The following is a 23,916-nucleotide window of genomic DNA, read 5'->3' on the forward strand; positions in this document are numbered from 1 at the left end:
AACCACCTCCTATTTGGTCTGTGATTGTAAAGTGTAATACCTCTTTTTTCATATTTAAAATTGACATATTGATATATGCTTCACAATGTGTTGTGCAAATTAAATAAGCATCACAACTGAAAAAACTGAGCAGAGTGCTAGACACAATGTGAGAAGAAAGTAAACTGAATTTATTGACCACTTATTATGTACCTGTCAGAATGCTAGAAAATGAATATACAAAGATGAATAAGGCATGCTTCATGCTTTCAAACAGCTGAGACTAAGACAAATAATTACAACAGAATGAAAAATTTCTTTAACAGAGTTATGCGCAAGGTTTTGTAGAAGTTCAATAGGGAGTGCAACGGTTTCTGACTGGGCAAGTGCAGAAAGCCCTCATAGGCAAGTGTGATGGTTAATTTTATGCATCAAATCAACTGGGCTATGGCGTGCCTAGGCATTTGGTCAGCCATTATCCTGGATGTGTCTGTGAGAGTATTTCTGGATGACAGTAATATTTGAATCTGTACATGTAGTAAAGCAAATTGCCCTCCCTAATGTGGATGGGCCCCATTCAAACCATTGAAGACCTTAAAAAGCTGAGTAATAAGGAAACTCCTTCTGCCTGTCTGCTTGGACTGGGCCATTGGTCCTCTCCTTTGTTTGAACTGGAAGTTACACCATTAGTTCTCTTGATTCTCAGGCCTTCAAATTCAGACTGACTGAATTTCAAAAAACACCAATGGCTTTCCTGGCTCTCCAGCATGTTGGCTGCAGATTTGAGGATTTAGCCTCCATTATTATATTCCTTACAATAAGTTCATACACACACACATGCACGCACGCACACACACACATATCTGTAAATATAGAACGTGTAATATATATGTTGGAAAATGCGTAATATATGTGTGTGTGTACACATATCTATCTTACTTGTTCTGTTTCTCTGGATAACCCTGACTAGTACAAAAAGTAAACTATGAAATGGTTACCTAAAACATAGTAGGAGTTTAAACCATAAGTAGGGATGACATTCACTTGTATTATATTTTAAATTATTATTTTGTCTCATCTAATCAAAAAGGCCACAAAGAGCTGTGAAAGAATATTCTATGGCTACATTTTGAATCTACGGAGATCTATGGTTTTGCAACAAATGATCCTTTCTCTCTAGATCTGCCTTGGCCAACACAGTAGCCATGAGCTACGTGGGCTTTCATGTTCTTGACATGTGACTAGTCCAAATCAACATGTTCTCTATGTGTAACATGAACCATGGCTTTTAATAACTTAGTGTAAGAAAATTAATGTAAAATATCTCATTAATATTTTTCCATATTGCTTGCAGACATTCAAATGACATTTTGGATAAATTGAGTTAAATAACATATATTACATTAATTTAATCCATTTCCTTTTATTGTTTTAGTATAGTTACTAGAAAATTGCATATGTGGCTCATATTGTATTTCTGTTGCATAGTGCTATTGTAGGTTCTGAACCAGAAGTATGGAATGGACTGGTAGCTCACTAGAAATACAGAATCCCAGTCCTGGCCCAACACTGAACCAGAATTTGCATTTTAACCAGATCCTCAGGAGATTTGTATGTACGGAAAAGTTCATTAAGCTTTACGGTAGCCCATTCATTGTCCAAAAACAAGAACAGAAACAAAAGTTTTTGTCCTCCTTCTATAGAGGAAGTTTTGTTTCTGTAGCTCTTAGAGAAGCTGACAAATTAAGGATTGTCCAACTTCACAAAGGCAAGCCTAGAATTCCATGCATTATGTTCCTCTCTGTCAGATTTATCTTTGGTGTATAACGGGGTTCACTTATTAAAACTCCATATTCAACAAACTTGGGGAACAAGAAAAAAACATGTTTTATTGTTAATCAGTTTTGAGAAGAAAACAGAATGAACCTTTTTCTCCCATGCATGCATTACTCTTCAGCAGATTGCTGCCCTAACCCGTGGTCCTTTTTTGTCTTCAGGAGCCCATCCACCTCTTGCAGCTCCGCTGTTCACCCAGTACTCTCTTAGTCTCTGCTCTTAAATCTATTAGCAGTATTTCTCTCCCCTTCCATTTCCCTTTTATCATTCCTGCTGATCATTCCCTCAGGCCCTGCTTTCTGCTTTCTCTTGTGACAGCTAATTTTGTGCAAAAGTAATCTCAGGGTAAGGTGTTTGTGGTTGATAATAGCTTAATATTTTACCTCTCCTGTAGTTTTATTGCATTTTAATAGGAGTTCCTGGAAGTAAAATGGCTTATCTTAACCAGAGGGAATGAAGCAGAGAGGTGGAACTTAGGGCATCATGCCAGGCCAATGAGAAAGATGTTTTGAACAGAAAGGTCCTTCCACATCATTCTGTTTTTCATCCGCAAAACCAATACTCACCAACACTCTCAGAAATGTATTTACTCAGTATGAAGACTAATTATCCAGAAATTGTCATTATCTGAAATACAATTGTTATAGAGAAAATTAAGAAAACTATTGGAAAAAATTAATCAAATCATGGGTTAATTTTATGCAAATATAATATTACCATAAAAATAGGAACAGTTAGAGAAAGTGAATATTTTCTCCTTTCTTACAGTTCAGGAATTTACAAAATTATCTTTTTTAAAACTTTTTTTTTTAAAGTAAAGTATATTTTCTGTCTAGATTTTCTCACTCAACATTATGTTTCTAAGACTGAACCACATTGTTGTATTCTATAGTTTAAAAAAATTCATAGCAAAGATAATCTACTCTATGAGTACACTGGAGTTGATTTATACATCTACTATTGATACACTCTGGTGATATAGTTTGGATATTTGTCCCTTTCAAATATCATGTTGAAATTTGGTCCTCAATGCTGGAGGTGAGGCTAATGGAAGGTGTTTGGGTCATGGGGGTGGATCCCTTATAAATGGCTTGGTACTACTCTCACAGTTCTTACTCTTAGTTCCCACAAAGCTCTTGTTGAAAAGAGCCTGCCCCCTTTTTTCCTCTCTCTTCCTCCCTCTCTCATCACATGACATCTACTCCACTTCACCTTTTGCCATGAGTATAAGTTTCCTGAGGCCCTCATCAGAAGTAGATGTTGACCTCATGCTTTTGTACAGTCTGCAGAATTGTGAGCCAAATAAACCTCTTTTCTTTATAACTTACCCAGCCTCAGGTATTATTTTATAGCAACACAAATGAACTAACACATCTGAGTTGTTTCCAATTTAGGGATGGTATGAATAATGGCGATATAAATATTTTCATTTATGCCTTTCCCGCACATGTGCAACTCTACATGTACATATATCCCTGATGTGTGAAATTGATTGTAATAATTGTAATAAAGTGTTCTAGTGTGTTTTTGTTGTATAACACATTGCCACAAAGTCGGAGTAGTAACGATAACTTTTGTTTGTCCCTCATACACCTGTAGATGAGTTGGGATGTCTTTGTTTCAGATAGGTATATAGGTTGCTTCTGAAATCAGTAGGTTGAGGGACTATTTTTCCCATGGCAATGGAAAAATCAAAGCAGCCTAAGCCATACTGCACATGCCTGTTTCATGCTTCTTCTCACATCACATCTATTATTATTTTATTATGCAAGTTGCATGGTCAAGTCTAAAATCAAAAAATGGGGAAGTACACCCACTTGCCATGAGACCATGATACATGTGTGTGTATACATACACACACACATATATAAACACCTATATTATGCTCACACACACACACACACACACACACACACACATATGTATATATATAACTGAAACCAATAATTCAGCCTGCCACATAAGTTATATGTAGGATCAGCTTTAGTTGGTAGTTCCAAACAGTTCCAAACAGTTTCTAAACTGGTTGAACCATTTTACACACCATCTGTAGTATTATGAAAGTTCTCATAGCACCACAAACTCTCCATTATTTGATGTTGTTAGTCTTTTAAATTTGCCAGGCTGTTAGGTTAGCATTTGTATCATATCATTTTTTAATTTGCTTTTTACTGGATGTTAATAAAGGTATACAGCTTTAAGTTTATTTACTAAAATAATAATTTACATTTCTGGTTTATTACAAAAAATAAACTGCTGGCTGGGCTCGGTGGCTCACCATGTAATCCCAGCACTTTGGGAGGCCAAGGCAGGCAGATCACTTGAGGCCAAGAGTTTGAGACCAGCCTGGCCAACATGGTGAAACCCCATCTCAACTAAAAATACAAAAATTAGCTGGGCATGGTTGTGTACACCTATAGTCCCAGCTACTCAGGAGGCTGTGGCATGAGAATCACTTGAACCCAGGAGACAGAGGTTGCAGTGAGCTGAGATCATGCCACTGCACTCCTTCCTGGGCGACAAAGTGGGATGCCATCTCAAAATAAATAAATAAAATACATAATAAAAATGAACAGCTTTATCTGTTATTATTAACAAACAAACCAACTAAAAACCACCACCAGAACAACCGAAAAGAAAGGTAACCCTAAATCTTTTGCCTGCCCTTCATTGGAGGTTGCCTTTTTGTGAATGATTTGTAGGAATGTTTACATATTCCAGATATGGGCCGGGCAAGGTGGATCATGCCTGTAATCCCAGCACTTTGGGAGGGATTACCTGAGGTCAGGAGTTCAAGACCATCTAGGCTAACATGGCGAAACCCCATCTCTACTAAAAATTACAAAAATTAGCCAGGCGCGGTAGTGGGCGCCTGTAATCTCAGCGAATCGGGAGGCTGAGGCAGGAGAATCGCTTGAACCCAGGAGGCAGAAGTTGCAGTGAGCCGAGATCCTGCCACTGCACTCCAGCCTGGACAACAAGAGCCACACTCCACCTAAAAAAAAAAAAAAAAAAACCATACATATTCTGGTTATGAACGTTTTGTTGTTACATCCACTTTATTTCATAAAATGACTCATATTTTCATTCTCATATTAAAAACTTTTGATGAACAATTTTTTTTGTTTTAATGTAGCCCAATTTTTATAAATGTATTCCAACTGGTCAATCTTTTACTTTATGCCATTTTATATTAGTTATTAAGATTTATCACTCTAAGTCAGGAAGGTATTCTTCCAAGGTATCTCCTATTTGCTTTATTGTTTTTCTTTGAATATTTATATTTACAATCTAACTAAACTGTCTTTGTTGTATATAGTGTGAGGTAGCAAATTCCATTATTTCCCAATATTTATATCCAATATATAAATTATAATATTTATGTTCAATTAACAATTTTATTTATTGAAAGATTTTTTCCACTGCTCAGAAATGCCAACTGTAATATTAAAAAATGATTCATTAGTGTGTAGGTTCTCTATTCTGTTTATCTTTTTACCTATGTGCCAATATCACACTGTCTTAACTGCTATGAATTAACAGTAAGTCTTAATACATGATCGAGCTTGTTGTCCTTTTCCAAGATTTTCTAAACAAATTCTTGGCTCTGTTCATTTCCACATAAATTTAGAATCGGTTGGTGCATCACTGCTCCCACCCCAAAATCTGTTTGATATGCATTTCTAGACCAATTAGGGAAAATCTAACATCATTGCAATATTGAATCATCCAACCCATAAACATGGCATATACTTCCACTTATTTAGATGATCTTTAATTTTCTTCATAACATCTCATAGCTTTCTAAGTAGAGGTCTTCAAAAGTTTTACAAGATCTATTCTTTGGATTTGATAATTTTTTATATTGTGGTAAATTGAATCATTAAATAATCTAATTTTCCATCTCTTTGTTTCTTATACTTACAAATAAATTGATTTTTCTTTACTAAGTTTGTTGCCAGAAAACTCAACAAATTCATTTATTTAATCTAGTTTTTCTATAACTTCTTTGAATTTTCTACATGCCTGCCCAAACAATATTTTTCATGAATAGTGACATTTTTTCTATGCTAAACTTTTTTTTCACATAAATCATTTTTCTTGAAGAATTAAGCAGGTATGAATCACGAGCACAAGGCGAATAAAATAGGTGATACTGAGTATTCTTATCTTGTACCCACTCTCAGAGGGAATAATTTTAGTATTTTTCTATAAATCATGATGTTAGCTTTTGGTTCTGTTTAGACACCAAGTAATCAGTAAAGAAAGATGCTTTCTATGTCCAGTTTTTTAATATGTTTTTGAAATTTGGAGTTTTTAAAACATAAGTGGATACTGATATTTTTAATTAAACTTTGTAGTTTTAGATAATTACAATTTCACATGGAATTATAAGAAATAATACAGATTGTTTCTTCCTGGAAGCCAAAAAAGTATAATAAATGAAAACAAATAAAAAACAAAAGTAATACAGAAACATCTCATATCCCTTCACGCAGTTTTCCTAATCATAACCTCTTGAAAATTATAACAAAGTGTCACAACCAGGATATTGATATTGATAGTCAAGACGCAGAACATTTCCCTGACCACAAGGATCCTTTATGTTGCCTTATGAAGCCATACCTTGCTCCCTCCACAATTCGTGGCACCCACAAATCTGTTCTTTATTCCTACAATTTTGTCACTTAAATAATATATAAATGGAATCATACAGTTTGTAACCAATAAAGATTGGCTTGTTTCAATTAGAATAATTTGAAAGAGATGCACACACTTTATTGCCTGTATCAATGATACTCCACTACTTTTTTATTATTGAACAGTATTCCGTGATATGGTTGTATCACAGTTTGCATAACCATTCATCGATTGAAAAATATTTGCTATGTGTACAGTTTTTTGCTATTATGAATAAAGCTAAGATAAACAACTTGAAAACATTACTTTCTTTGTGTTCATGTGTGAACATGTCTTTATTTCTCTGAAATAAAGGCTCAGGAGTGCACTTGCTGTTTTATATGATACATATAGAATGCAATTATTGCTCTGTATGATATATGCATGATTAGTTTTCTTTAAATTATTGTAAGAAACTGCCAAATTGTTCTTCAGAGTGGTTGAAACATTCTATATAACCATGAGCAATGTGTCCTTGATCCAATTTTTATACATTCTTAGGTAATGTCACTACGTTTTTTATTTTAGCCATTCTGATAGGTATGTGGAGATATCTTATTGTGGTTTTAATTTGTACTTATTTAAGGCTAATAATGTTGAACATGTTTTCATGTGCTTATTTGCTATCTTTATATAATATTTGGTGAAAATTGCCCTTCCTGTCTTTTGATCACTTTGTAATTGGATTCCCTATTTGTTTGCTTTTATTGTTGAGTTTTGAGAGTTATTTATATATGTTAAATACGAGTTTTTTGTCAAATACGTGATTTGCAAATATTTTCTGCTGTTCTAGCTGGTCTTTTCCTCATGTTAGTGGAGTCTTTCATAGAGTAAAAGATGCTGATTTTTAAAATTTTGGTGAAGTTCTTTTTTTATAGTCTATGCTTAATATGTCATCTTAGAAATTTAATTCTAAGACTTTTTGATTCTGAAGATTTTCTCACTTTTTTTTCTAAAACTTGTAGCTTTAAATCGTATATTCAATTCTGTGATCTATTTAGGTTAATTCTGTGAAAGACATGAGATTAGCTCTAGGATTCTTTGTTTTGCCAGTGGGGTTTTAGTTGGTCCCACACCACTGGTTAAAAACGCTTATTTTTTTCCTCCACTAAATTGCTTTTGTGCCTTGGTCAAAATTTAGTCAGTCACATTTTTGTGGGTTTTATTCTGGATTCTCTGTTGTGTTCTATTTATCTGTGTGTCTGTATCCCTTGCCCACATCATATTGTTTTGATTATTGTAGCTGTATGATAACTGTTGAAATCAGGTAAACCGATTCTTTCCATTTTATTTTTCTTTTTCAAAATTCCTATTCCTTTCTATTCGTTATATTGTGGAATTAAAATTCTATTCCAAATCCTTTCCTTTTTCATAAAATATTTTAAATAATTATGCTATAGATACAAAAAATATTCTGCAATTCTGATAAGAATTTTGTTAAATCATGACATAAATTTGAACAGAATGAACATCTTTATTATGCTGAGTCTTCCAGTCTATAAAAATAATATTTATTTAAATATTTGATTTCTTTCATTAGTATTGTATAATTTTTAGCATATAAATTATGTATGTGTTTTGTTCAATATACACATAAGTATTTAATTTTTGAGCAAGTGTAAATTTGGATAATAATCTCAAAAGACTATCCTCGATGCCATAATCCCGAAAGTTGAAATCCTGAAAGATCAAAATTCCTAAATCTACATCCCAAAGGTCTAAAATCCCTAACATCTAAAATCCTGAAAATTACAATAATGGGATAACTGTATCATGTTAGCTGAAACTATTACCTGTGATTGTCTTTATTTGGACATTAAGTATGGCTTTAGGAAATGTGTATGGGTGCCAAGATGATAAGGAGTGGATTTGTGGACTTAATTTTAGTTGTTAACTTGACTGGATTAAGGAATATGTAGAAGCCTGGTAAAGCATTATTTTGGGTGTATGTGGGGGGGGGGGTGTTTGCAGAGATCACTATGTGAGTCTGAGTGGACTAGCTGGGAAAGATTTGCCATCAACGTTGGCAGCACCTTCCAATTGGCTGGGGGCCTGCAGAGAACAAGTGCAGAAGGTGAATTGATCTTTCTCTGAGAGCTGAGACAGACTTTTCCTCTGCTGCGCTGGACTTCAGAACTGCAGACTCACCAGCCTTTGAACTCCAGCTCTTACACCAGCAGCTCCCCAAGTTCTGAGGCTTTGGCTTCCGACTAAGAATTACAACATTGGCTTTCTTGGTACTCAATGTATAAAGGTTAAACCTTCCACCGTCAATGAAGAGAAGTCCTTTTTGTACATCTGCATTTGTGAAATATAAAGTCTCTTGAGATCTCAGCTCTTCAGACATACATGGTGGTGACCCATCATGGATTCTAGTCAATCTAGTCAAGACTTAGGTTGTTCATGACAGTGTTTCTGTGGACTGCAATTATAAAGCTACGTGCACACAATGAGCAACCTTTGTGATATGTGTTTATACATTTCACTTTTTGACCTATTTCTTAATGAATATAGTTTATCTTCTCATAGCTGTTATATTCCTGAGACTGTCATTAATGTACCTGAGTGTTTATGTTTGCAAAAATGTGTATGTTATTATTGCTTATTTTATTGTTTAAAGTGGCCTATGAAGTATTCTGTCATATTTATACTTTTTTCTCAAAGGAATTCCCTTAAAAATATGAATAAATATATTTTTAATATTTTTTAATTTTTTTCCAGAATTCTGTTTCTGGAATTTTGATCTTCCAGGATTTCAACATTCGAGATTATGGCATTTTGGATTGTGTCTTTTGGGATTATGATTGGCTCCTGGTTTTAAATTTTACATAGCAGGAACAATAGGAAAAACTTCATCGATTTTATCTTCCCAGAAATAGCAGTCTTAGTATAAATCAGACCTTTGTCACTAGATATTCTCATAGTTTCTCGATGGGCATCAGAGGTACATTGGAATCCTCTCCGAGGATCCATGAGATGAGGCTGAAGAGTCATTAGGACTCTGAGACTCATACAACTGCCTTGATCATAAAAGTTCTTTTTATTTCTGTGAAGAAATAATGTGTATTTAAGCTCATTCTATCATATAAAACCTCTGGAAGACAGGTATTGCAGAGATCATGGTCTTAGGATCATAAAGCCATTATCCAAGGGTATTTTTGAGGGGTTAAAAAGGTAGACCAAGAGATGCCAGGTGCTGGGGAGGAAAGAATATCTTCTTCTCTTCCCCTTCATCCCCAAACAATAATTCAGTGAGGCAGAAACAAAGAACTGGAGACATTCAGCATCAGTGACTGTGACCTAGTCCTGTTGCTCATATTTATTTGGCAGAAGAGAGCCAGGGAATTAGGTTTCCAATGGATCCTTCTATTCTCTCAGGTTGAAAGGAAAAGATGAAATGTTTCTAACATATGAGAGACACCCTGAAGCATTTTCTGTAGATAATGACTTTGGGGAAGAGCAGTGATTTGGCTGTTCCTTCTGCATACTCTTGCCAGGGCTACATGTCCCCTAATCAGAAGATCAGTATATTCCTTATCAAATACATCTCCATCTGCTTGTCCTTGATCTGATAAGTCATTGTTAAAAATGGCATCTTCCAGTAGTGATCCTCTGTATCTGCAAATCTCCAGGCAGTGTTCTGTGTTTCCACAGGACACACCCCAGCTTGGCCCCTCCTCATTGGGTTTTCTGTTCTTGGCAAGGCCTCCTGCAGAGGAGTCCAGGGGCCCAGACATTCTGACAAGCATGCTAGTCACTGGAGAATCTGCCTGCAAACACCACAGAAAGTGTGTGATTGGCCACTTTGGGCAGACTTTCCAGAGCGGTGACACTGGGAATCTCCAGGGGGTATCAGAGAGATGCTGATTGGTATCAACTACCCTATTACCTACCTAGTGGTAGTGGGGTAGTTGATACCAATCAGCATCCCTCTGATACTAGAGAGATTCCATCTATATAAATAGATGCTAGTGGGGTAGTTGATTTCTGAGGGAAAGATTTCAATTGCTGTGTAAGTCAGATATCATCTGGAAGCTCCTATTTCTCAGAGACCTAAGTAAACTGTACTGAATTCTCAATATTACAGCATGAGAAAAAATCCATGCTCTGCCTTATAATTCCTGTGAATTTCTAGGGCTTATTTCCTGTGGCACCCTGTCTTCAGCTTTTACTTCTGTGATAGGAAACGTTGTTCTTCTTTACCCTGAGTCATCCCACAAACTCAGTTCAGCCAGTTTTACAAGCCTTTTTCACAGCCAACAAACAGGTAGATTTTATGACATTTCACTGAATGTTTAGGCCCAAAGGAAGGGTTACATCAGATCTCATGCAACTTCTTTTCTCTTTTCCTGGCAGAGCCCTCGTCTTCCTCCTTCCTAACTCTGTTTTCAATCCATCACTTGAAGAACTGACCTTATCTCAACATCAGTTCCTCTGAGTGTTCTCTGACATCTCCCTAAATAAGCACCCTTCAAAGTACTTCTAATGTAGCAGTCATTAAAATACAGTGCAATTGCTTTTTTATGTATTCCCACAAGATTATAAATTCAATGTGGGTGGAAACCACCTGGCTTTTTCAACTGTGTAGACTGTATTGCCATCTGAGTGTGCAGCACCTATTACATACTCAAATATATATTGAATCCTTTATTGATCAATATATTGATACATACATTAGATTTGTATCATGCTGATTCATCCAGGATTTAACATTTTGGTCAAGAAAAAGTGTCCAGCACAGTACGTTGCAAGATACTTCTGCTCTGTACACACAGACACACATATGTACCTACAATTGAGATGATTTATTCAAGTAATCCTTTGAGAAAGAACTTATAAATAGATTCTATGAGACTTTGTACTATTTATTGCCTTTAAAAAATTTGGGTCAGTGATTAATATATTGGAGGTGTAGAATAGCTTGGAGTTATAGAAAAATAGCTTCACTGTAATACCACTTGTATATTTCAGATTATGAGGTAAACCATGTAAGAAGTATTCAATCATCTTAAGATATTTGAAAATCATTTAATGAAAATTTACCATTAAATTTCTGATTTTTTTTCTTAGTTATATATTTTGGTGGTCTTATATTATCTTAACTTTATATTTGCAACTAAAATATTTTAAAATTATTTAAATGAATATGATTATTCTGAAAAAATACATTAGCTGCTTTGGGAAAATTATCCAGAACACCTTACACTTTTTAATTAATCAAAAACTTTATATTTCTAGTTATTATTGCAAACATATCTTGCCAAAATGTTTATGATTTACTTGGGAAAAACATTTCCACATGGGTAAATATAAATAGCAGAAATAATTTAGTTTTAATTTAGTTTCATGGCTAATTTGAAGCAGTACTAAATAAAACTCATAACATAATATTCCTTGAGTTTGAACTTTGCTTTCTTTTTTCAAAAGCACTGTCTTATATGCTACTTTTCTTGATCCTTATAGAAATCCCACGCATTGACTAGTGTTACTATTATCGCCATCTTACAAATAAGGTTTCATGGCCAACCAATAACAGATATTTAGTGATAGATTTGAGGCTTTAATACAGGCCTTTAGTGATATCTTCTTACGCAATTCTGCTGAAGAGGGACAGTGGAGAAGATATATCCTGAGAAGCAATGATCTCAAATTAAACATTGGTACTTTGAGAGAAATTTTAAGGCAGTAGATGCCTCCAAGAATGCAGTCCCAGTGTGCTTTCTGCGCAAATGATATAGCAGGCAGCTGCTACCATTTCTGCCTGATAAAGCTTTGTGTGCATTTGGCCTCATGCTTGGGAAGATAAATGAGTTCACTTCAGGATTGGGCCTATAGGCAGATGATTGAAATTCAGGGAAGTGTTTATATGCATTCAAGAGAGTATTTCTGACAGTGTATTCCTGCATGGGTGGTCTCAAAGGGAGTGAATGAATGGAAACAGAAAGATTGTTTATGGGGAGGAAATGAAAAGGATTAGTTTCTATGGAGGCCAGGCAGGTGACCTAGATTCCCCCACAATGAAATGTGTACTCTGATAGACTCTTTTTAAAAGAGAGAAAAAAAAAAAAAAACATGGCTAAAAGGTCTGGCTTTAGTTTCTAGCCAATTCTCATCAAGTCCCTTTGAAGGGGTTTTCTGATCCCAAGAGAAGCTTTTATTTGATATACGTTTCATGTGCTGGGCTTATCTAGAGCTCAGATAATCACACAGAGGAGTTCTCGCCTAGATTACTCAGCGTGCCCCTGGCCTCAGCAGGCTCTTCTTTGGGGCTTTGAGTTTAAATAAACAAACACGAAATCTGAAAGGTTCACTTATAATCCTTGGGTCACAGAGCCCTTTTCAGAGTAACTATTCTTATTTCCCTATGAAATTGAAAAACAACCCCATGCATCTTCAAATAAATTGCAAGTGATTCCACAAGATTTCACTTTTGTGAGAGGAAGATCAGTGAATGTACAAAGAGCAGTGGAATAGAAAATAGAAAAATTGTATGGTTGGCCATATGCTGAATACATTTAGAATGGCTGAGAGTTGCTAAAATCATACTAGATGGAGCACCCTGCAAGTCATACTTTCCACAACTTCTGCCTTCTGGAGCACAGTCATAAGAAATGAATTTCCTTGAAGTGGCATTTATGCTCTTATACATTTTGTGATTTTAACATCCCATTGTATATGTGTGTTTATATGTATGTCACCTACCATTATTTTACAAACCCCTTGAGAGTAAAGACCATGATTGTACGTGCCCATGTGTGTTTTTGTGTGTCTTCATAGCTCCCGCGGCTAGCAATAACCTGATTTGTGAGAGTTACTCAGCATTATACATTGGAAAAATGCCTCCTATTGTTGATCATTACTACTTTCTACAACAATGGTTTCTGAAAATCATTCATTTGTTTACTTGTGGCTCACAATCAACAGTATGAATAATTATTGAGTTGTGCCAAAATCCAATGATGTTTTAAAAGCTTTTAGCAGTGATTCAGTTTGCTCTTTGCTTATAATATAAATACTACATAAAACAAAATGTAGATTGCAGCCAGACTCTAGGAGTTTATGACTTCCAGTTTCAGGAGGTCCAGCTGTGTTTTACCGATAATGTGTAAAACTGTGTTTTACAGAAGTATAGATATTTAACAGGCTGAGATACGTAGAATAAGATTGGCATGAATAAGACCATAAATGAATACAATGAAAGAAGAGCTTTAGAGCTTTATCCAGAGGTTCAGGCCCAGATAACTGTTTCTTTATTGTCTTCACTTGAGTGAGCCACAGACATGGCAAAGTCAACATTTCTAAAATTAAACCTGTGGTTATCCTTCTGCCTTCCCTCTTTCAGGAAATGTCATACCCATCTGCCCAGCTTCAAATGCAAGAAATCTGAGAGTTTCTCTTCTACCTTCCTCCTTCTTGTTTTCTCATATGATTAGTCATAAGTGCTATAGTTTCTACCTTTTAAACATCTTGCAAACCAGTCAACTTTCCTCCAACCCTAATGCCATTATCTTACACATTATTTCTCACCTGAATTACTACATATTTACTTAATCTTCTTTCTGTGCCTCTAGTCTTCCGTCTTGCAATTCACTCACCACATTTCAGCCAGAGTGAGCATTCTAAAATGCACATTTGAAGATGGCATTATAATGAACTCCACGTTTCTTAGTAATAATGAACATATTCACCCTTTATTAGTTTTTTTTTGCATGCAAGACACTCTTGTATTTATTACATACAAACTATAAGGTGACTTCCTCTTCTTCTATCATTTAATCCTTGCAACAACTCCATGACCCAAACACAAATAATTGTTACCTTTACAAATGAGACATCTACCTTTTAGAGAGGTCCAGTGATTTTCCTAAAATCAGACTGCTAGTAATGCCAGAACCAGGGTTTACACCCAGGCAGTCTGACTTCAGATACCTCATTCAAATACCTGATTCTTTTAAATATATTCATAAGTTAATCTTATTTATCTCTTACATTTCATCAACATTTCTTCTCTAAACTCTAGGATTTAGGAACACTGAAATTATCTAAGTTTTTATTGTTGTTGTTCCATACTCTTTTCAACATTTGGGATTCTGGTTTTCTTTTTTTCTTTTTTTCCTTTCCTCTCTTGCTTCACTTTCTCTTAACTCCTCCTACTCAATTTAGGTGCTACTTCTCCCAGGAAGCATTTGTTTATCTTTCAAGTATAAGTAGGAAGCAATATTCAAATCATACAAAGTATCTTTTCCAATCATAATGGAATAAAACTAGAAACCAACAATTGAAAGAAAATTGAAAGATTTACAACATGTGGAAATTAAACAACCAATTCTCAAACTATCAATCAGTTCAAGAAGAAATCTCAAGGGAAATTAGAAAATAGTCAGACATGCATGAAAATGAAAACACAGCATTCTAAAACTGATGGGATATAGAAAAAGCAGTGCTAAAATGGAAATGTCTAGCTGTAGATGCTTACATTAAAATAGAAGAAAGATCTTGAATTGGGGTACATGATGTCAGCAAGATGGCAGAATAGGAGATCTCCCACTCATATTCCCCCGTAGCAACAAATAATTTGACAGCCATTCACAAATGGCTTTGTGGGAACATGGTGGGAGCTTGGGAATCTAGGCAGGGAGTTGTGAAACTCTAGTAGAGCCCCAGACCAAGGATGAAGATTTTGAGAAGGCAGGACAAAATCCAGGTGGCAGGCTCACTTACTGTTGTCCCAACTACAGACCCAAAGACAACCTCATCTCCCTGTGGACTCAGCTGTATTGAAATTTGGCCTTAACCTTGCCATCATCACTGTCTGCTCAGGGTCCTCTCTGTCTTGAGTAACAGGCCCACTGACCTTGGTCTTGGCTGTGTACTATAAAGCAGCCCATGACCTGGATCCCACACTCTCAGCCATGGTTTGTTTATCCATATGCAAAATTCCTCAACAACATACTAGCAAAGTAAATCCAGCAGCACATCAAAAAGCTAATCCATCATAATCAAGTAGGCCTCATCCCTGGGATACAAGTTTGGCTCAACGTATACAAATCAATAAGTGTGATTCATTGTATAAATAGAACTAAAAACAAAATCCACATGGTTATTTATCTCAATAGATGCGGAAAAGACTTTTGATAAAATTCTACATCACTTTATGTCACCATCACTGATCAGTAGAGAAATACAAATAAAAAACACAATGAGATTCCATCTCACACCAGTCAGAGTGGCCATTTAAAAGTCAAAAAATAGCAGATGCCAGTGAGGTTGCAGATAAAAGGGAAAGCTTATACACTGCTGCTGGGAGTGAAAATCAGTTCAGCTATTGTGGAAAGTGTTGTGGTAATTTCTCAAATAACAAAAAACAGAATCGCCATTTAATTCAGCATTAACTCTGTAGATTCCTTTGGCAGGTATGACATTTTAACAATCTGTCAGTCCATAAATATCAAGTGTCTTTCAATATTTTGTGCTTTCTTTAATTTCTTTCAGCAACATTTTACCATTTTCAGTGTAGAAGTCTTCACATCCTTTGTTAATTCTAAGTATTTCATTAATTTTGATGCCATTATAAATGAAATTGGTTTCTTAATTTTCTCTTTATATTATTATCAGTTGATAGAAACATCTTATTTTTGCTTGTTGACTTTATATTCTACAACTTTGCCAAATTCATTTAGGGTTTGCATGTATGTAATCTTTAGGGTTCTACATATAAGATCATGTTGTCTGTGAACAGAGATAATTTTACTCCCTTTCCAATTGGGATGATTTTATTTTTTCTTCTTGCTTAATTGTTCTGGCTTCTATGTTAAACAAAGGAGGTGAGAGCAAGGAATCTTGTCTTACTCCTGACCTTCTAATAAAAGCTTTCAGCCCTTTACCATTAAGATGATAGGATACACATGGATACATATGTAACAAACCTGTACATTGTGCACATGTGCCCTAAAACTTAAAGTATAATAATAATAAAAACAAAAGATGACAGGATGCAATTTTGCCCTGCATTGTTAGGAAAGAACTAATAACATTTGTTCCATGTTTTTCTCTAGGTAACATCACTAGGGCATCTCAGATCGTAAAATTTTCCTGATGAAAGAGAAATCTACTTGGTTTCACCATAAGGAGAAACACTTTCTCCTATATTTTCCCGAGTTACATCATTTTTCAATCTATATACGTTATTTGAGGAATATTTCTGATTATCTTAGTAACTTACTTAGAAATTCTTCTATATGAAATCTAAAAATTAATAATGCCTTTCCTGTCACATTTAAATGTAAATGTTGTCTTGTGTTTTTCAGAAGATGCTTATAAGACTCAGGTCAGGATTGACAATGAGCCAGCTTACTTGGACATCTTGGACACTGCTGGCCAGGTAGGTGATGTTCTTAAACCTCTCCAATCTCTGAGTTTATTTTATGCTTTAGCTTCCAATATATTTACCACAAAGGAGAAGATGACTTTATTCAAGCAGAAGAAGAACAAATTTGTGATAGCAATCAGGAATTACATTTAAAAAGAATCAAAATTACCAACCAGAATATTTCCAAATTCTCTCAATTTTCTAAAAATAAAAGAGTCCATGTAGGTGTTATATTGCCAATTAAATTATAAAATTTAAAAATACTTTATTATTTTTCCTCAGGTTTGCACAAAACTCTGACATAGATCCTAATGTGATAATAATTTCTATTAGAGAATTTTAGGTGAATATAAAGAAAGATCTGCTTAGCAAATGTGCTAATGGAACTAAGGCTAAGGAGCCTGATGGAATAAGTGACATAACCAAGATTTAGTATGGTCTACTACATTAGTTTGCAAACCTGTAGGGAAGAAGAAAATGAAGGAGGAGGAGAGAAAGAGAAGTAATTTTTTGTGATATAAAAATAGAACTAAAATACTACATCACAATTATAAGTAAGTTGTGAGGAAAGGTATAAGATTTAAAACATCTCCATGTCCTAGATATATTTTGAAGAAGGGTGGATATTTTATTTAACTTAATACTTTAAAAATGATTATGTTAAAAATATAAACTCATACATCAAGTGCTAGACATAAACCATATAATTTGATACAAGCACAGGAAAAAGAGAAGAATAAATAAAAAGTTGTTAATACAATATAAGACAAAAAAGGAAGAATAAAAAGGTAACAAGGAAGTATAATATAATATGTACATATCAAAATATCAGAAATCAAAATAAATAAATCTCTCTGTCCTAAAATAGGCAAATATTGTCAGTATCATATTGAACAAAAGAATAAAGCTAACCTATATTTGGGTTAAAGGAGACAAATGGTACAGAAAAATGGAAAATCAAATAAGGAATTAAAAAGGTAGGCAAAAGTAGCCAAACTGAAAGCAAGTATACCTGTATTAATATAAGGCAAATAGATGTTATGCAAAAGTATTATTAAAGTAGAAGTGTCAGTTTGTAAAAAAATCTTCACAGTATTCTAAAATTCTAATCTACAATATTTAAGGCAAATGAAGAGAACTGTAAATCATTTACAAATTCAAAATTTTATGTAGTAGAAAGTTTTAATGCATCTCTGCTGGTGTTCGATTAAAAGGCTGTATAGTTGTAGAAGATTTGTAAACACATTTAACTTAAACAGAATACTTCAGTCAATACAAAAGTAGACTTTGTTTCACATACACATCCTGTTTATAATTTTTTATTGATTTTGGATCAAAATGTAAATAATGTAGTCTGTAAAGATGGATTATTTGATGTATATAGAATTTTTCGTTGTGGCTTAGAATGTGGTAAATTTTTATAAAATATTTAAGCAAGTCGTTACCTCTTGTGGGGGAAAGGGGAAAAGTTAAGAAAGGGTGGAAATACCAAGTAGATTTTAACTATGCATATAATGATTCATGTTCTATTAGAGTTCTAATATAGGAAATTATTAAGTTGAAAACCTACATCATGTATACACAAATCTTCATTATATTATTTCCCTTTGTACTTAAAGATTTTCATTATTTTAAAACATTGTATTTTTTCATCACTATGTTACTGTTTTTAAAATAACTGCATAATTGGAATATTGATAGTGTACGAGCAACTAGAAATAGGTCATCTCTATATTTATGAGTTATTTGAAGACTATTTGAAATCTATATATTAACAGATGCATTTGCTTCTGGAAACATTTGAACAATGGACTTATGGGGGTTAGAACTGTTGAAGCCACTGGGAATATATACAATGGAAAAATTATTTCAATTATTTGAAAGGGCTATCTTATCTAAGAGGAAGTGTACTTGTTTTTCAGTGGAAACTAGAGCTCTAATTGCAAGAAGATTGAGTAGGTTAAATTTTACTCATGATAACAGGGGGTTTGTAGCAACTAAAATGCTCAAATAAAAAAAAAATGGCTGCTCTGGGAAATAGCAAATTTGTGTTGTTGGAAACATTCAACTAGAATTATGCTTTGGTAGAAAGTGAAATTTTCATTTATTTAATATTCATTCAGTCTACAGTATTTATGTGGACTTACGTGGTCCCAAGTGTGGTGCCAATATAATGATGAATAGCCAATATATTTCTCCTTTCTATTGATGTAGACTTGGCTATGTCACTGCTTAGTCCAATAGAATGCAGGCAGATGAGACAATCTGCTAGTCTTGGTCCAAGGTCTTTAGAAGCACTAAGTGTACTTGTGCTACTTCTCAAGAAAAGGGAATGCTGCAGATAGCTCTTGGTCCTCAGTGATTGAGAAAACCTGTGAAAAGACCTAAACCCAACCCAAAGAAAGAAAGAAAGCCCAGTCTACCCACACATGGAACAGATCTGCTACAGATACCACACAGATTTGTGAACTAGAAAAATCATGAACACTAGTTGCTTTAAGACACTAAGTTTGAGGTGGTTTGTGCTGTACATTATTGTGGCAATAGCTGAGCAATACAGAATATTAACAGAACATTTTTTAGTTACATATGGCTGGAGATGGAGAATCTTACCTCATTGTGGGTGAAGTGGTAAGTGATAAGAGATAAATCTGAAATTCTGTGCTCTAGTAATACTGAGAAACTGGCAAACATACAATTAAAAAGATAAAGCTATTAAATGTTCATATCAATAAAAATTTTTTAAAGCTAGTTTCAACTGCAGCCAAACATAGTCAGGAGTACATCAGGCTAAACAGATGATGATATGTTGGCTTTCAAACCATTATTAAATCCTTCCATTCAGGAGGTGGTCTATACAGTTGATTTAACAGAACTTATGTTCCCTGTAGGGAACAGGAGAGAACACCACTGCAATACTTTTAATAGTATCACCTTGTTTTCTTTTGGTACTATTAATTTTCAATGCATGTTGAAGTTTACTATCCTTACAACAAATCCAGGAAGTAGACAGAAAAGCTATTATTAATGTCACCACCTAGAATTTGAGTAAAATGTTATACAAAGAAGTAAAGTGGGTGTTTTCTTGGTGGCAATATTGGAGGCCAAGTCCCAATGTGTTTCATGATTGTGCTTGTAAGAGAGACCAAGTGATATATTTTCCTTGCCCATTGCAAGCTTCATGGCTGACACACTATAACAAAAGACAGAGACATTAACAATAGATAAGCATAATGCTTTATTTAACCAAAGCTTTACATGATGTAGGAGCTTTCCAAAATGAAGACTCAAAGACCCAGGAAAAAATGTGTATTTTTATGCACAGGTTTGATTAAGAATGAACAGTAGTGACAAGTATGATTGAATAAAAATGGATATAACCTAATATTAATAAACCATTACCATTGCTAATGGTAATAAACCAAACCATTACCATACCATAAAGGATCAAAAATTCTTGTTGGCATTTCTGTGCAATATTCCTTTTCTCTGGGTGTAGGACTGGATACCCGTCAATGAGGGTCTTCAAAAGAGCAGCGGTGAGAGAAGTTCAGATAGACCTTTCTGCTTTTGAGGTTTTCTGCATTTCCAAGGTACCATATTTTGGGGTAGCATGTCCTGCCCTTCATCTTACTATAAACATAATCTTGCAGTGCCATAATAATCCTATGGCATCACCAAATCTCAGATTATGAAGAATTTGTACCCAAAGCCTTTCCAGCATTTAATTTTTTTAATACTTAACTCTTCCGCTACATGCTTATTAAGCCTATGATTGATGTCTTCCATTTGTTAAGAATTCTGTTTTAGGAAACAAATAAGCACAGCTTTGGAAAACTTTACTTATTAGAAAGAGTTTTTCTTAAAATGAGCTGAGAATTTTTTTATAGTTTCCATCTATTGGTTCCAGATCTATCTCCTGAAAAAAAAATTACTCATTACATACATGGAAAATGCAAGGCTCATAGAGGTAATGTGATTTATCTAAGGTAGTACAGCAAATTCTTAAGCTAGCTATGTCTAAAATCAATTTACATTTCCACTCAAGCTCTTTCTTATTTCACTTTTTTTATGGAATAACTTAGTGTGTACCAAGAACTGCAATAGGTCAAGAAAATACAGAGTGAAATAAAATTGAGGCTCTCTCTTCAAAATGCTTGAGGTTTGGGGAAGTGAAGATACACTAAATTAAAAATTGCAGCAAATTATAATAAATACTATGGTAGAAGTGCACAAATTTTGATACTGGGTTATCTTTGATATCTAAATGATCTAAATAAAAAATTAAAGATAAAGTATTTTAAAAATAATTGTAAGTTTAGGTGAAACTCTAGCAAAATATATATAATACGTTTAATTATAAATGTATTGAATAATCCTCATTCTTATTAGAAGCAAAAAAATTAATTCTGCAAATACCTTCGATTTTTTTTTTTTTGAAATGCTGACATATCCAGTCAATTCCACGACCTAAGTCTTGCCCCATACCTGGCTTTGGCCTGGATTAAGTCATTCTGGAACAATGGGAAACAGTTGTAGTTTGGTACTAGGTTTAGTTCCTAACCAACTCTGCAGTCAAAGCAAGTCCTGAAGCCAATCTCGACCTAGTTTACTCATCTGTGAAATGAATAAATTAGACTTGATCTCTAAAGTGACTTCCAGATATAAAGCCCTGTGATTTCTGAATTACTACTAGCTTAATTTTTATATAATTCTTCTCTGAAAGCTTAAATTGCTTTTTAGCCACAAACAATTTGTTTTTTTCCTTTCTTCCCCAGTTTGTGGCTTATCTTTAAAGAGAATACTTAAGGGCATGACCCCTTCTTTAAGGAATCCCATTATTCTACAAATGGTTGTGGATATTTTAAGGTCCAGAAGAACAAAACGGGCTAGAATTGTTCCCAAACTGGAAATAAAGTTCCAAATCAAGAGCTTCTATTAGAATGATGTTTAGGACATTTCCTCACTAATTATATTCTAGAATCAATACATGTGTCCAAACTCTTCTGTCTGCTTTTACTACATTTTGATAGTTTTGATTATTTGATAGATGCTAACTTACTAAGAGTCGATGCAAGCTTTGTAACATCAAAATCAAAAGGTATGGGAAGGTGAGCTTTAAGAACATTCCCAGTGTTCAAATTCATATATTATCCTTAGGATGTGACACTGAGGAAGTGGAGAGATTGCTACCCTCCTTTTACTACCTCCTCCAATGTACTTCTCCTCACTGCTGCCTACCCAACACTAGACTCGAATACAGGTATTCTGTTACTATAATCTTAAAATGTGTATTCCGTTCACATACTTCTTAAATCACTCCATGCTGGCATTACCTAGTCCATCTAGAAGTAAGGCACATTTTTAAAAACTCTAGAAATAAGGCTTAACCTGAAGGACTTGCCATATAGTCAGAAATATATGATGAAAAGGTAAAAGAAAACTTGAAAAAGAACAGTAAAAAATACAGCCAGATATTTAAGTACAAACTGATTTTATAAGCATTGTCATTAGGAGAATCAACAAACGCCAGTCCAGCTTTAACTATGAGAAGACAGAGTATATTTACAACCATACTTATATCCCAAACTAATAGAACTAAGCATACCCTTTGATTTTGGGGAAAATGGGCCAAGTTCATTGTGATCCATTGTTTTGGCTCTGAGATGCTTGAAAACAATTCACTATTAACATTACTGCAAACAGGATTGGTGTGAATCCTAATTTTCCCAGGACATTCCTAGTTGGTATCTCCTGCTGTATGGCAATTAATGCTTGTTAATTCTTTTGGTAGCATTGAATTTCATTCAAAGTTGTTCCAGTTCGAATTAATTTATATAGTTCATCCAAACCACAAACTAGTAGCTCTCCCCCAGTACAGTGGCTCTGTACAGTACATAGCTATAAATCCAACTATGATTAAACATGCATAGTTGAAAAGCCAGTCACTATACTGAACAAGACCAGAAAATAGAAACCAAATAAAAATGATTTCAGTAGCCCAAGCAAATGTCAAAAAAATCCATAAAATAAAAATCATACATTGTTTATAAACTCTCTCACGACAAGGGAGACTATGATATTCTCGTTCTGAGTCTATTTGATATTAGTGTCAGATATAACATGCTGATTTCCTAAATTTCTAGAACTAAAACTGGGTTTCCAGAAGCAAATATTTTAACAGTAAAATAAACTGACAACTTATAGAAAAAAGATCAAATTATTTTAAAACGTAAGATAAAACTTAAAAATTATTTTATAAATATGTAAGTCTGGGACCATTTGCTCTAAAGGCAAGCAGCTAGGTATAATAATAATATTAATAAATAACACTATTAAAGTATCAATATATTAAAAATTATGATTTGGATTTTTTGCTAAAGAAGGCACAAAATGTGAAATTTTAGAAAAAACTTTTGGCGAGGTGCAGTGGCTCACGCCTGTAATCCCAGCACTTTGGGAGGCCCAGATGGGCGGATCACGAGGTCAGGAGATCGAGACCATCCTGGTAACATGGTGAAATCCCGTCTCTACTAAAAATACAAAAAAAAAAAAAATTAGCCTGGCGTGGTGGCGGGCGTCTGTAATCCCAGCTACTCGGGAGGCTGAGGCAGGAGAATGGCGTGAACCCAGGAGGAGGAGCTTTCAGTGAGGCGAGATTGCACCACTGCACTCCAGCCTGGGCGACAGAGCGAGACTCTGTCTCAAACCAACAACAACAACAATCACTTTTTACAAGATGACCATTTCTACAGTATGTTTTAAGGGTAAATATCTGTATTGACTCAGGAAAAAAAATTACCTAGACCATCAACTGCGAAAGATTTACAAAAGATTTATAGAAGCCAATCACAATGTTCTTAGTATTTCCCTGTATTTAAGAGGCAACTATGTTTCCTCTTATATGTGGAGATATATATATGTCTATATGTGTCTGACATTCTCAACATGATTAATTGAACATACACAGATTTATAATGCCCCAATTGATTGTTCCATATTGATACAAAAGAAATAAAATCGTGGTAGTCCCTGACCTTGGAGAACTTACA

General features: G+C 34.5%; 1 protein-coding gene across 2 annotated transcripts in view; it reads left to right on the forward strand.

The window, feature by feature from the left end:
- RIT2 (Ras like without CAAX 2) overlaps positions 1–23,916 on the forward strand; it is a 389,165-nt gene that overhangs the window by 133,406 nt on the left and 231,843 nt on the right. For both annotated transcript variants that reach the window (XM_032152422.2, XM_032152421.2), the window contains one exon: positions 16,803–16,876. In XM_032152422.2, the coding sequence (XP_032008313.1) occupies positions 16,803–16,876 (74 nt within the window). The remainder of the gene's footprint in view (positions 1–16,802; positions 16,877–23,916) is intronic.

The sequence above is a fragment of the Hylobates moloch genome, unplaced genomic scaffold, assembly GCF_009828535.3.
Source record: "Hylobates moloch isolate HMO894 unplaced genomic scaffold, HMol_V3 SCAFFOLD_5, whole genome shotgun sequence".
Classification (NCBI taxonomy): domain Eukaryota; kingdom Metazoa; phylum Chordata; class Mammalia; order Primates; family Hylobatidae; genus Hylobates; species Hylobates moloch.